This window comes from Corvus moneduloides, chromosome Z, assembly GCF_009650955.1.
Source record: "Corvus moneduloides isolate bCorMon1 chromosome Z, bCorMon1.pri, whole genome shotgun sequence".
Lineage (NCBI taxonomy): Eukaryota > Metazoa > Chordata > Aves > Passeriformes > Corvidae > Corvus > Corvus moneduloides.
Window position 1 is genome coordinate 41973703 of NC_045511.1, and position 15453 is coordinate 41989155.

Here is a 15453-nt window from a genome sequence, read left to right on the forward strand (position 1 = left end):
CAACAGAGGGATCTAGACAGGCTGGATTGATGGTTTAAGGCCAGTGGTATGAGGCTCAATAAGGCAAAGTCCCAGGTCCTGTCCTTGGGTCACAAAAAGCCCGTGCAACAATGCTACAGACGGGAGGCAGAGTGGCTGGAAAGATGCTCAGCAGAAAAGGACCTGAGGCTATCGGTTGACAGCAGCTAAATATGAGCCAGCTGTGCCTAGGTAGCTGAGAAGGCCACGGGCATCCTGGCCTGTATCAGCAACAGTGTGGCCAGCAGGACTAGCAAAGGGGTCACGCCCCTGTACTCTGGTGAGGCCTCACTTCAAATTCTGTATCCAGTGTTGGGCCCCTCACTCACTACAGGAAAGACATTAAGGTGCTGGAGCATGTCCAGAGAAGGGCAACGGAGCCGGAGAAGGGTCTGAAGCATGATCCCTATGAGGAGTGGCTGAGGGAGTTGGGGCTGTTTAATCTGGAGAAAAGACTTGTTAGACATGGCATTTAGAGACACGGTTTAGTGGTGAACACTGGTGCTGGATTAACAGATGGACCTGATGATCTCAGGGGTCTTTTCCAACCTAAACAATCCTATGATTCTGGGAAGAGTGTAACTGAAACATGAAAAACTGGAAATACTAACCATAGGAAGTGAAGATGCTTGATACAGAAAACTGGATAACTGGTGCTCCTAAGGACATGTCCTGTTGGTAAAACTCTGTAAGAAAAAAGCTGTAGCTTTCATAGATGTACATGGAAAACATAGAGACTCTGAAAGTAAAATGGTTTGAGTGCCAAAGCCAATGACTCTCAGCCTACTGCTGCTACACACAGCTTTGTTCTTTTTTCTTTCTTTGGGTGGCTGTCTGGAGAATTATTCTTTCAGTAACTTGTGAAATTACCTTTTTCCTTTCAAATTTTTAAATAATATCCTCTTACAAGAGCTGAGAGCTGTGAACTTTTCCTGTTCTTTTATTGAAATGATTATGTTACATTCTCATTCCACGAGCAGAAACTATTTATTCTTACTGTGGTAGCATAAAAAGTCTTGCAATAGGAATGTCAGCCTTATTTAACATGAAAATGATTGTTAATACATTATTGAAGTGTTTATCATAAAAACAATTTTGATAGAAATGCTGTACTACTGGATAGCTGTATCATGACAGCTCTTCTATTTCCTTGCTAAACTGTAAAGATGAGTTACAGAGTTCAGTTCTGAGTTGTTCTCAGAATTGAACATGTAATCACTGGGTTTGCTTCTCCATTATATGGAATAGAATGATCTGAACTGTATGCCTGAAGAATAAATAAAATGGATATGAACCACAGAAACTACGGAATATCACAAAAGTCTGTATTATTGGTGGCACACAGTATATATGAGGAGATAAGGTTTCACTAGGATAGTTTCTATATCATGCAAATTACTTTTCTCTGGGTGGCCACAGTGAAAATGAGAGGAACCTGAAGTGTAAGGCATTGATCATCATTACTAGAGTTACAGGGGTTTTTAGGACACAGTAAAAAGACAGCAAAGTAATCCTATTTTCACACATGCTTGAATAATGGCTGAAACTAAAAAATGAACTTTTCCTTTGCCATGTGAATAGAGAAGCATTCATTCCCAAACCATCCTCTGAATAAGTATGACATTATTTGTGTTTACATTTTCAAAATAACAAAGACATACAAAGCAGAACTTTCAGTTCACAGGCTAAATCTCTTCAATGTGACAAGAGGTATTGCAAAAGTGCTTATAAACAAGTACTGCTCAACAAGCCTATTTTTCAGTAATTTGATTCTATGAATGAGATAATTGAGCAAATTTTCACTTTGGGACACATACATGATTCCCACTGACTTCATAAGGAGGTAAGTTACATGCATCAAATAAAGAACACACCTTAGGAAGAGCTTCTGGATGACTGTGAACTGGTTTTAGCTACTTTAGGAAAAAGGATAAAAAATAATCTGTGTCCAGATTCATCTCTAATTTAAGCTTCAGTAAAGTGGAAGCAAATTAGTGGCTACAAGTGGGGTATAAAAGAGGAGAATAAGGCTTAGGAATTTCTATTAAATATTAAACAGATACAAAGATACAAAGATTGGTACTCTGTCCATGGTTTTGCACAATAGGATATAAATAATTAATTATCAATATCTAACTCATACAATAATTATGGAGGTAAACAAGTTACTTAAAAAGCAGCTTCAAAAGCTATCTAGTGCTAATGTTCTCAGGGAGCTCAGGTGCACTCTATTTTGTTTTCAATGCAGCTGTACTGAGGCCATCTCTGGAAATCCAATATGGAGACCCCTGGTTCTTCTAGATTCAGTGAAGGACAACTCGGATACTACAATGTAGAGGTATATTTACATGCACAGATGTATTCAGCGGATGTACAAAGAAGTGATTAGTCAACACATTTTATTTACAGTGTATGAGAGTAAGTGTGCTTTTTGGTATGAGGCATAAGAACTTTGCTGCCTGTTTAGCAAATTCAGCTTTTTTATTCTTCAACTATTTGCTGTTCTCTCTTTTTTCTTTTTTAATATGTATGCATCAAAAATGACCCTTTTAAGCACCAATTTTCAAAACTTCAGTTTAGCTCATGTAGCTAGCTGGATTTTTTAATTTTAGTTGTTTTGCAGACTTTACTGAAGTGAAATATATACTTTACTCCCTTTTTTGGTGCAGGGCATATTGTTTTCTTACTTGGCAATACATTCCTAGTAGACCTCAACTCTGCATACCAAGTTACACAGCAATTTCTGTATTGTAATACTTCAATTTCAAGTTATGAGAGTATGTTGTGCAAAACCTGTAACCTTTCAGGAGACATACTTTTCTATAGAACAGCAACCAGAAAATCCAAAATCAGACAGAGTCCTGAAACACATTAATGTACAAACACACTAATGCATTTCAGAAGAAGAAATGTTCCAGTAAATGTAACAGGATTATCTTTTTCCTGTAGAACACTGTCATTTAGAGTAGCTTGCTTCATGTAATTTGTCTACGCAAATATTTTAATGAAGATTTACCTTTCAGTTTTAGATGGTTATGATACAGATTAAGGTTTATTTTTTTGTTCCCCAGAACAATTCCCAACTGGAACATATGACTAGGCAGAGCAGATTGATTATGGCAGGAAACACAGTACCAGGACTGCAAGATATCATGGAAGAATTAACAAATCAAATGAGAGTAAATTACAATTGTCAGAAAAAGTTCGTTAATAAGGAAGCAAGAGCTTTTAGCTCTTACAGTAATATCTTCAATGAGCTGCAAAAAAATACACGAGAGAAAAATCCCAGATCACATAGCACTGAATTTATTAACAATTAGTTATCACTGACTCCTCAGTGAGGTACAACTTGATCGGAATAATAAATCTGCACTATCCAGGTTAGTTATTTAGAGTGGGAAAAAACTTCTCACTGGTGAATACTAGTGGTGTGAGAGCACTGGAGATGCTGCAAACCCTACAGTTCATTTTCTGGTTTACTCTACACTCATTGCATGACCTCCCATTGACTTCTATAGTCCTGGACTCAAATTCTTCAACACTTCTCTTTATTTTTCTACAAAGTGGACTCTAGCCTAGGAGGCTCCACTGGGAGCTGTTCAATTGAATATATACATAATATGTGACTATGGGCAATATATTTAGAAAGAATCCTAGGTCTGAGGTACACAGCAGGGCTTATTGAGGCTTGACTGTGAAACACAGAATCCTAGAACCATAGAACAGTTTGAGGGAAGGGACCTTAAAGAACATCTAGTTCCAATCCCCCAGCCATGGGCAGGGACACCTTCCACTAAACCAGGTTGCTCAGAGCCCCATCCAAACTGGTCTTGAACCCCTCCAACGAAGGGGCATCTGCAGCTTCCCTAGGTAACCTGTTCCAGTGCCTCCCCACTCTCAGAAGAGTTTTTTTCCTAACATCTAATCTAACCTGCCCTTTTGCAATTTGAACCCACCGCTTGGTTCCCTCCAGACCTTTTGCCAACACGGGAAGGGGACCCCGAAACGGTCACTGCCTCAGACCCCAATGCCCTCGAGCTTTCCATGGATGAGTCTTACCAAACTTGAAATGGGAAACTGAGATATCGCCGCCCAAGGGCTCGCAGCAGCCACCAACCAGCGCCTGTTGCTTTGAGCCCCTGCGTCGGGCGGGTCTGGGCGCGCCCTGTACTTGGTTCAGGAATTCTTGTCACAAGCGACCGGCCGCTCGCCAGGGCTCAGCGCCCCGCGCGGTGCAGGAGGCGCGTCCCGCGCCCTTCCGCGGTGCGGCCGCTCCGCGGGGCTCCGCACCGGCCCTTGCGGCACGGGCTGACGTCAGCGCCCGCGGCGGGCAGGGCGGGGCGGGGCGGGCGCTCCGCAGCACGGCGGGGAGCGGGGAGCCGGGGCGGGGAGCGGGGAGCCGGGGCGGGGAGCGGGGAGCCGGGGCGGGGAGCGGGCAGCGGGCAGCGCCGAGCGGGCAGCGCCGTGCGGGCAGCCCAGCCGGGCTCCTGCCCTGTGCCCGGCCGGCCCGCCGGCGCCATGGAGGAGTTCCTGCAGCGCGCCCAGTCCAGGCTGGTGAGTCACGGCGGGGGCAGCGGGCGCGGGACTTCGGCCGACTTGCCGGTGACTGCAGCCATCGGCCTCGTCTCCGCAGCCCCGGGTGCGGCGGCCGCGGGTGCTCTCCGAAACTTCTCGGGGTAGTGCTGTCGTCCTCCCGGGCGGGCGGCGGGGAGAGGATGGGGCTGGTGACCTTCGCAGCGGCTGGGGCTGCGGCGTGTTTTAGGGGTGCGTTTTCTTCTCACGTCTTGCTGCTCTCTAGTAACTGCTGAGTAACCCTCTGCTTCAGGAACCCACGAGCCCGTATCTGACAGGCATTGTGGGGGGTGTCAGCATGCCGTTTTGGGATTATTGGCACGTTTCTTGAGACTTTAAGATGCATCAAGTTGCATAGTTGAAGGGAGGGGGGGGGAATGGTATGTGAAGTGGCTGAAGAAGTACTTCTTCTGTGGTCTGAATGACACTTGCAGTTGGGAATAAGTCTGGATTGGCAAGACATTAAATAACTGAGCAATATGCAAAGATTATCAAGGTTCAGCATCACAACTGTGTCTCGGTTGTCATAGGTAATTAATACTGTCTTAGGAATCACAGAGGTATATAGATCCTGTTCTCAAACGACTTGTTGGTAGGGCTATGCTGAAACCGCAGTGTATTTATTTTGTTTATAGTGACTGTCAGTCTACCCCAGACAGTGTGTGCTGTTTTCCCTGTTATGTGCAGTGCAAAAGTAGGATGTTTTTAAGACTGGGATGGTCTTAGGCCAACATGGCTAAGTTGTTTTCCATTTTTATTTTCTCTGCAAAACTCGGTTTTACTGACTTCTTACCTTTCATGTGTAGCCTACATGCCCACTAGCTATCCCTGCTCTAAGAAATGCGTTCAGTTATAGGAGTACTACAGGGTTTATCCCACGTCTGCTTGTTTTATCCTGTGTTTTTGGGTACTTGCTACTTGTAGGGCTTTACCAGTTTCATAGACCTGTTAAGACTGTCTGGAGAGGGAGCAATCATGAACCCAAGATGGTCTTTCTCCGATAGACATGGTTCTGTATCTAAAATGATTTGTAAAAGATGATTTATTATACTATCCCTTCTTGTCATGCATTATTGGAAATCAGAGAACTAAGTAATGTTTTAGAGGACTGGAGAAAGAGATGAGAGAATTAATCCCTTGGTGGCTTCCTTAATATTTAACTGTGTTGGCAGATATGAAGGGTAAATAAACATGAAGTGTGTCATTCTCGTCACATGCCAACTAAGTTGTTTCACAATGCATTTTTAGGAGATTTTAAAGTATTTCCCTTATGTTTTCACATAAGCACTCTTTTGGCCCTCTTAAAAGATACTGCACTGTGCAGTTACAAATCCTTAATACATTTTTCACATTAGCATTTCATATATTGCAAAATTTGAGATGGAGATGCTGGTGGTTTTGACAAACTTTTTGCTCAAGTACATCATAGGTAGTCTTACTTAATAGACATTAATTATGCAATGATAGTGCTTCCCATTAGTAAATGGCGAGCAGTAAAAACAATTTGTTTATCTGTAAAAGCAAATATTGCACTAATCTTTCTGAATAGCTGTTGATGATCAGAAAGGAGTTGTCTAGAAAACCAGAATCTGAAGAGGCCCATTAAAAACGGAGAACAGATAATATTTTTTGTTTCAATTAGATGAAGCGGGGAGCAACTGAACAGCAACTGAACACACCACAAGAGCACATCCCTTTATATTCCTGTAATGTGGGTTTTCAAAAGAAATGCAGAATTCTCTTTGTACTTTCAGAATCATGGGAGGAAAAGGCATGTTTTGGAGGAGGTCTCCTCTCCAGGAGTGGTATAGTGGGGGGAGAGTGTCTTTCTGACTGATGTGTCCTTGTATGGGCATGTCAGCTGAGCATGGCTGGGGAAGAAGAGGCATCTGAGCACCGGAGTGTTCAGGTCAGAACAGATCTATGCATCTTATAGGTTGACTGCAATTTGCCAGTTTACTTTGTACTACAGTGGCCTGAAAAGGATAACTCGGAGAAATTCAAGATTTGCATTCTGCAACATGAAAGGCTAATGATGTGTTTTCCTTTCGGCTTCGTCAGGTTTTTTGTGGGGAATCTTTCTCAGCTGGTAGCCATAGGCTGAGTTGACGCCAAACAGTGAGCAGTCTTTGTTTTGACACTGATGTAAGGTAAAGCTGTGCAGGGAAATGGGTGAATGACTAAGGGCAAAGGAGCTGCTGTGTGTTGTGCTGCTGCAGCCATATCTGTGGAAGATGGTAAAAGGCCTGGTGATGCCAATCTCACAGTGCTGGTATTTCACACCACAGATATTCCTGTTAGGTTAAACAGATTACCGTGCACTGACTACATGATTGCTACTCGGAATGAATAAAGGAAAATTTTCTCCAGAGGAACAATTGCTCCAGACTGTGCAGGGGAACCTGTTACTGGAAGTGCTTCGTCATTCATTTGGGTCTGGATCCAGCCACAACATTAATCAAGGCTGTTTATCCGCATGGAACAAATTATAGCCTCAGAGTATGCTGCACAAAGGACATGGCTGTTTTTTGTTTTCTAAGACTTTGTATTGTGTACCTTCATTGATTGTTAGAGAGGAAAATTCTCTGTGTATTATCTATTAATACTAAAGTCTCAACTAGACTATTCTTCCAAAGAACAATGAATTTTGCTTTTGTGGCTTGTCAACTGTAAAACATCCTCATTAATTTTCAGAATGAATCTTTAAAGTTGTTACGTATAATCTGTGTAAAACCAAGGAGGAAAAATTTTAGAAGGCAATATATGTCAGGATACAAGAAATCGTGTACTCACGTTTTGTCACATTTATGGTTCAGTTCTGCAGGTCTTTCTCCGTGTTTTGTAAGTCTAGTACTAATGCGAGAATAGGTGAGACTAGATGAGACCAAAGGTCCTTCTAAACTGTTCTGTCTTGTCTAGTGGGGGATTATAAACAGTGGAATACACAGGCTGATGAGGTGCTGAAAACTTAGATCAAAATGTACAGCTGAACTAACATGTTAGCCACAGCTAGAACCATCTTCCACACATTTGGCTACGTCATGTGCTTGGGTTTTTTTATGCTTTGGCTTCAACAAAATCCCTGAGACAGTGAGTTTTACAGTTTTATCATGTGCTTTGTGTGAGGGGGACAATATCCCTCTTTGTTTGCTTTAAATTGCCTGACAATTTTAATGTGTGTTCCATGATTCTTCTACCTGAGTGAATATTTTTATTTCACTTTCTCTCTGGTCTTTAGTTAAGTGTTACCATATCCTCCTTGTCTTCTTTCAGGCATTTCCAAGCTAAGGTTTTCTACTGCCCCTTCATGCAGGAGCATAATTCTATCACTCTGCCCTTACTCTGAAGATTTTATTTAACAGTTTGAAAGCTGTGGAGCCCAGAACCACCTGTCAGGTTTAAGTCATGACAGCATAAAATACTGACAGTAGTATAATGACTTCTCTTTTTTTTTCCATTTTCGTAAGGGTTCTGCTATCCTACTTATTCTGTTTTACTGTCAGAAGGCATTTTTCTGATGCTTTCAGAGTATCATGTAAAATGCATGCATGATGTTTTTGCTGCTTAGTAATACCTATTTTAAAGTTCATCTGACAGTGTACAGCACCTCAATACAGTTAAAAATGAAGATCGGTTGTTTTCTCACATTTTCCCTAGCCTGCACTTCTTGGCTCTCATTTCCAGTTACTGTTTTATTCCCTAGTCCCTCAGTGTCATGAGTCCGTTCTGCAGTTCCTGTAGCCAGTTAAAGATTTGACCCTCCTAAATAATCTGGTATTGTCTGAAGCTTTTTCCACTTCATTATTTGCCTGCCTGTCCTACTGGAAGTAATATTATTTATTATTTATGGATATGAGAAACAGTACATATCCCAGCACATATCTTTGTGGAGAATCCTTCATGGTTATTTTTTCTTCATTGAAAAGCTGACCATTTGTTCCTGTCCTTTTTTCCTTAACTTTTAATTCTGTAGTATGTCATGAAAGGACGACACCCCTTTTTTTTTTGGTGATTTTGTTTCTTTATTGGCCTCTAGGAAACTTTTCAGTAGTATTTTGGAAGATCCAGATACAAGCATTTACTTGCTTGTCCTCTGCATGCTTACTGAATTATTCAAGAACTTTAATGAACTTTAAACAATTTTGTACAGAAATGTCATACTTCACAAACACTGTCTTTTCCCCAGTATAGTATGTTATTAATCTCTCTGGATTAGACTCTTTCAGGTACGGGCAAGCTCCATCCAGTTGGAGAAGATTATGAGGAGTGAATACATAATTTTGTATAATTTATTCAGGAAAACAAATCAAAAGTTTAAGGTTTCAGTGATGTAACTTCAAAATTATTATCAAAGTGATTATCAAGATGTTAAAGTCAATTAAATAGAGAACTAAACATTCAGAACTATTTCTTCAGTAATTCTCAGATGCGGAATACTGTGTACTGAAGAAGGTACTTAAATTAGGTATTTTTCAAGTAACCTTATGTGCTTCAGACTGTTGCAGTGATGTGGAATGACTGTGAGAAGTTAAATCAAGGGCATCTGTCAAGAAAGAAGCTGTAAGAATTTAAAAAAAAGAAAAATAGAATTGCCTCAGGGAGATGCTGAGACAAGGACTGGCAGAGAATGCTTTTTCCCTGGCTTTAGGTCTGTGCCTAATGGAGAGCCTAATGCTTTGTATGCTGGCTTCAGGGAAGTCAGGGAACAGAATGAGCCCCAGAAAGGCTTAATGTGCTGATGGTACTGAGATAACCACATACTGCAGCAAACTGCTTTAAACTAGTAATTGAAAGATGGTCCTCCTCCTGCAGAGAATAGCAGATTAGCTGGGGAAATGATGTTTCTAAATGCTATGTCATCTTCAGCAGTTAACAGTATTTGGGAAAAAAAACCCCAAACCTTCTAAAAATTGAAGTTCTTTTAATCCCTTGCTGATACAAGAAAAGAGATCATGATGCTACACCAGTGTTACACCTGGCAGGGTAACACACTGGACAAACGGGGAATTACAACCCCAGCCAAGTGTGCCCAAAGAAATATTGGACTGTGTGACTGGACATTTTCCAGACTGAGGGCCAGACCCTTGACCAGGGAGATGCCCTTGAGAACAGTAAAAAAGGCTTTTAAGGCACTGCTTTGATAGATATGAAAAATGAATGTTGTGCTTGTTTCTGAGGCAAAGAAGCTCAAAGAACAGTTAGTGATGATGGCATGACTTGAGTAGATTTATGTGACCGCAGTTTAAAAACAAGCTGAGTCACTTACATGTTTATTCATATTGCCTCTTATTTTCCTATCTGGAGTTTTCTTATCAATAGTAGGCAGTGGTTACTTTGAAAATAATATTTTATTGAGCTGGAATAAAGTTTTGGCTTTATGGGAAGTGAGAGACATTACAGCAGTGAAGCAGAAGTTCTTTTCCCAGAAACTGAACTTCTGCAAGCTGAGGAGTAAAAAAGCTTTCAAGCATTAATACAAAGAATCAAGTCTTACCCTCACATGTATCTTCTTTGCATTCATCCAGCAGCACACGAGGGACTTGGCTCCACTTAGCAAGGCACTTACACTATGTAAGAATTAAAGAGTATGAGTAATGATATTGACTCCAGTTGGAAAACTCAGATTTAGAAGTTGTATATACACCTAAGAAGGTTGAAGAATGGGAGTATTACAGCTGATTAACCTTTTATTACTTAAATCTGTACAAGAAACATGACCAGACTCAGTGTTTATTAGTAATAAGGAAAAAAAGTATAAGCATTGCACCAACGTAATTCTCAGATAAATTTTTAAGCAAAGCATGGTTATGAGCAGTTACAATAATATGAAAGGGCTGGTTTTTGTCATCATGGTGTTGTTTCAAGTAGAATACTTCCTTATCTTATGGGTACCACATAACCAGAAATATTTCTTAACTGGGAAAAGAACTCAGGGAATCATAAAAAAATTGTTTAAAGAATTGATTTCCAAGGAGAAAAAATGAACTAAACATAAAACTTGATTAAATTACTGCTACACTGAGACATGAGAGCAGTCTGGATCTATGAGGTTGCTAGAAGCAATGCAAAGAAAGGAAGGAATCATTCATTCATGTACATAGGTATAAATATGAAATTACAAAACAGTCAGCAGAGGCTTAGTAAAGAAAGTGTTTCCAGAAAATGAGGTCTCTTAGCAAGGAAAACAGTTTCCCAGAGGAGGGAGAGAAAGCTTCTGCATATAAGCAAACCAGAATAAAATATGAATTGGCTGAACATATGTAAAACTACTTTAAAAAGCAACCTGTAGTGGTAAGGAAAATATAATGGGTAATTTAATAGCCTTTTACAGTTCCACTAAAGTCTGACAGACTACAAACATGGCAGAAAATGAGAATTAAAAAGGCTTTTCCCCCATGGATTTTCATTGTTTGGGGTGATAGAAATAGCATTTTAAAACAATAACCTACATACCTTGCTCTTCATCAGTCTCTGGTGCAGTGATAAGTGAAGCACATCATACGTGATTAGGCCAAATTCTATTCTGGTTAACTTTCGGGGTGTTGAATCAACTGCAGTTGTAGCTGACATACTTTATACTTTGTTCTACACACAAATTCTAAAGGCATTTCAGTGCAGTGCTGTAGGATATTTACTAGGGTATCACATAACTATTAAAGTGTGGTCATGATTCTGTTGTGCTAGATTGTATGCAAATACTTAACTAAAAAATGGGTTCAGTTCCTATCCTAAGGGTCTGTTGGGTGTATTGGAGGACGTAGATAAATCCAAAGAAGTAGTATGGTGGTAATAGTTGCTGTTATGTTTCCTAGCCTATTAGTTAGCATTTTAGCAAAGGGCAGTTTTGGGTAGGAGTTAAACCAGAAAGTTGATGAGGTTTGGAAACGTCTTTAAGCATAGGACAACATCAGAGAAAATGAAATGACCTGATTACTCTTTCTATTCCTCTGTTATAGACTGTCTGAAGATAAAACATAATTATTGAATAGGAAATGACAGATGAAGCAGAGAAGGATTTAAAAAGGTAGCAAGATGTAGTTGAGGCATTTTCTTGAATGTAGTGGAGCAAGGAGGGCAGGAAGAGAGAGATCTTTATGGGCAGAGCCAATATGGCAGAGTCAGAGCCCACAGGCTGGGAGGGGAAGACTTTCCACAGCGTGGTTGTGGAAGCTGCCAGCTTAAATCTGCTGAAGCCAAATAATGTTTATGTGATTAAACCATCAGGTAATGATAGCCAGAGTATTAGCTCTGAGTTAGGTAGGAAAGATTAATGAGCTGAACAGGCCTGCAGAACTTCGCAGTAGGTAAGGTGTGTGTGTCTAAACTGAATATGATGCTAGGATTACAGGCTGGAGTTGTAGGTCGGATACTTTCTTTAGTCCCTTATATATGTGATGTATGTTACTCCCAGAGAGAGGCATAGTAAAAGGAGAGGGAGTAAAACCTCAGCTTTAACCGTGCTCAGTTGGACTGCATGATTGTGTTTATGCTGGGAAGATGTGGAATAGGTGTGGGATTTTAGTTTGAAAAGGGCAGGACTGGAGCAGCACAGAAGTCCTCTTTGCCAACCTGGAGTCTTGATGGAGATCAGGCTTAGGATTTAAATGACTTGGTAACACTCCTGTTACATTCTTTTTCTGCAAAGAAGGGAGTCTGCTCCCAATAACAGATAAACAGGTCCTTAACAACAGGTATTGTATCATTTGTTCTAATGAAATCCAAATAGATTGTGGCACAGTAAGGACAGAGGATGGACAGTGAAAAGATTAAGAACATTTCAGAAAATGATGACGTCTGGAGGACGTCAGATGGTTTTCCTTCCTTGTTTACTTAATCATTTGACAGTAACTGAATAATGTGTAATAGACCTAATAGACCTAATGCACTGGCCCAGTTCCATCTTGCACAGTCATAACCTGCTTCTGTACATTTCCTTCTAGCCGCAATTTATTAATTTTAAGCCTCCTTATAACAAATTCTGTCTAAAGCACAGTGAGATTTTGCAGTGTACCTGAAATTATTTACCTGTTTTGTACTACTTAGGAAATTTGATCTTGCTGTATTTTGATAGCAATAACTGTGTTCATGTCTGCTTTTAATCAGCACAGTTTTGGTTTTTGATTTAGTCTTTTGTGTGGAAGTGGCCCTGTATGCAGTCCCTGATGCTAACTAACCATGCTAACTAACATCATGCTGTAGTGACCTCTTCCCTAATGGTTAATCTCATTATGCTACATTGTGATACACAGCATAAATATTATCATTCTCCATAAATAATTCCTTGCACTTTTATTGTACTGATTAAAAAATCCTGATCAAGGAGGAGCTGGTAGGGAAGAAGAAAACTCTAGATTGTTTTTTAGCTACTATCATGCTCTTATGAATCCTGGAAATACGTGGAGACTTAGAATCTGGAGTGCTACCGAGACAGGCATATTCTACTTGGTGAACATTGTATGCTGTTCTGGAGGCAGTGGGATAGGTGGAAAGAGGAGAACTTCCCTTTGATGAGAAGCGGAATTGCTCTGTTTGGAATATATTTGACTTTTTTTGAAGCAGTGATAAATGGTAAACTTTTAAACACTTGTAGGGACAGTCCTAAATATAGACAGTTGGCAAATAATCAATTGACTCATTCAGCAGCCTTTCTTTGACTTAGAAAAGGTTTTAACATTCAGTCAAAGTCATTTGCAGGCCTGGCAGTGTTACAGCTGAGTCAGATGGAGTACAGTGATGATTTAACCTGCTGGAAGAATAAACTACTATTTTTTGACAATGCCTGGATGCAGTCTGCATAAGTTTCATATATGTTTACTTAGTTTTCTTACAGATAAATCTTTTTGATTTACCCTTAGCAGTCACATTACTTAGAAGAACAAGTGGCTTTTTGTGATGTACCTGAGTATTGTATCTGCAAGAGGGTGTTTAGGTCTATATGAAATCTTGGAAAGGTTAGTCTGCTGGGTTCCTGCATGTCTTTTATACGTGTTTGAAGTGAATAGCCTTGTAATGTTAAAAGACCAGATATGATTTAAACCTCCTGTTTCATTTCCAGTCTCCTCATGGTTTTGTATTTGATTCTGTGCTTCTTTGATTTTTAAAATTTTTTTAAATTTAACTAACATAAAAATGGCAATTACCCATTCAATTGAAATAACTGTAGTGCAGAAAACAAATAAAATTTCCCCTTTTTGCAAAGACAGACTTGGCCTTTTTCGATTTAGTTGAAATAGTAGGTGTGGTAATTTTTTGACTAGCGAAAATATTGTAATTCAAGTTCACCTGAATTACAGACTTTTTTTTAAAATTCAAGATTAATTACTCATTCAATCTGTGAGGGGTTTGTAGACTGAGTGGTATCACTAGGGCATGGTCTGTGGTAAAGGATTATATATTTCTTCTCTACCACCCTAGAGGAAATCTGTGCATTTGTCTCTTTGTGACAGGATGGGGCTGTAGAGGCTAATGATAGATAAGCTGCGCAGCTGTGGCAACCAGCTTTAAAATTTTGCAACTTGGCTACTTTTTTACACAAAATTTGTTTTGTATATCAAAGGAAGAGGTATGGGATGGTTTTGTACAATTCTTTGCTTTCTGCATGTCCTAAAAGGCAAATTGCATAAACTTACATAAAGGCAGTTCCATGCTACGGTGAGGGATGCCTTCCCTTCCTTGAAAATTTGACGTACACTAGAACTTCAGCACTGATGGTCCTAGAACAAGAATAAAAAAGGTTTCATAGATTGAAATGGTATAACTATGCATTAAAGCCTTCATTCCAGGGGTAAGAGAGTGGTGTAGACTGAAATTCTAGTCTTTGATTTCCAGAGACACTGGCTCATACCTTGTTTTAGATCACATGTGAAAATGAATTAAATAATGTAATGTTAGCTATTTGTTCACATTTTAAAGATCATTGCACAATTTTTAACTGTCACCTTTTGTGCAGTGGAAGAGGGATTTCTGAGGCTGGGTCAGAGATATTTTGCCTGATCTGTTTTGCAAAGTTTGTGCAATAGTTGTAGTATGGTATGAGCCTGTCTCAATACCAAGGTGTTGAGCCTTCATTTAAAAAAAGAATGAAAGCAGTCATCAACTTTCCCCCCCTCACCCCCCACCCCCCTGATAATTGAATCAGTTATAATCTCATGGTCTGAAAAGTTCATCTATTTACATATTCTAAGTAAAACAAAAGTTCCAGTTGATAAAGAAAAAAACTGATCTAAAGAAATATATTTATTTAAATTTAGGTAAGTATGAAGACTATGAACTCTGCTTGACTGAAAATGCTGAGATCTTGTTTATATCTATGCTGGGTAAAACAGAAGAGAGTGGCCCCAGTATGCAAAAATGGAACACTAAATATAAAAATGCTCTCTTTTAATGCAGACAGCATTGAGCAGGCAGACTTACCTTCTTGTGTCCTTTTCTCCTCAACTTTGTAGTTTCCAAAGAGGGTGAAGTAATGAGATACTTATATTTTTATTTTATTTTTTCTCTCTGCTCTGTTTTTTTCTCTTCTCGTTCTTCTTTCCAGCAAGTACAATACTCAGCAGGCAGACTGTGATACTGCCATGTGGCATTTAAGAGTAGAGGGGTGTACCGTGTGTGTGAAACTAGTATAGACTCAGTAACATTCAACAGTTCCAGAACGTTGCAGCGTAAGTATTCTCTGGTTCTTCATTAGTGCTGGTGATACTGTAGTTTGTCTTTTCCTTCTGTGCCAACGAATGAGGTACAGATATGTTCTTTCATACATCTTGTGTTTTAGGATAAATTCGCCTTTTGGGAAGTGATTGTTTCTGAACTGCCACTTTCACTTCCACCATACAACATGCTGTCTTTTCTAAAGAAAACAGATTA

The 15453-nt window shown here is 39.9% G+C and overlaps 1 protein-coding gene and 1 long non-coding RNA gene across 13 annotated transcripts in view; one reads left to right on the plus strand and one right to left on the minus strand.

Annotated features, from left to right (window-relative positions):
- Positions 1 to 234: 234 nt before the first annotated feature.
- Positions 235 to 4328, minus strand: LOC116438396. Its single transcript, XR_004237715.1, has 3 exons — positions 4078 to 4328; positions 3035 to 3158; positions 235 to 704 (listed from the first exon to the last, which is right to left on the minus strand). It is a non-coding gene; the product is annotated as an uncharacterized LOC116438396 (long non-coding RNA).
- Positions 4329 to 4461: 133 nt separating this feature from the next.
- PRUNE2 (prune homolog 2 with BCH domain) overlaps positions 4462 to 15453 on the plus strand; it is a 137498-nt gene continuing 126506 nt past the window's right edge. For all 12 annotated transcript variants that reach the window (XR_004237387.1, XM_032095531.1, XM_032095527.1 and 9 more), the window contains exon 1: positions 4462 to 4572. Coding sequence is in view for 11 of the 12 variants with exons in the window: in XM_032095531.1 (XP_031951422.1) it covers positions 4537 to 4572 (36 nt within the window). In the remaining variant the exon portion in view is untranslated. The remainder of the gene's footprint in view (positions 4573 to 15453) is intronic.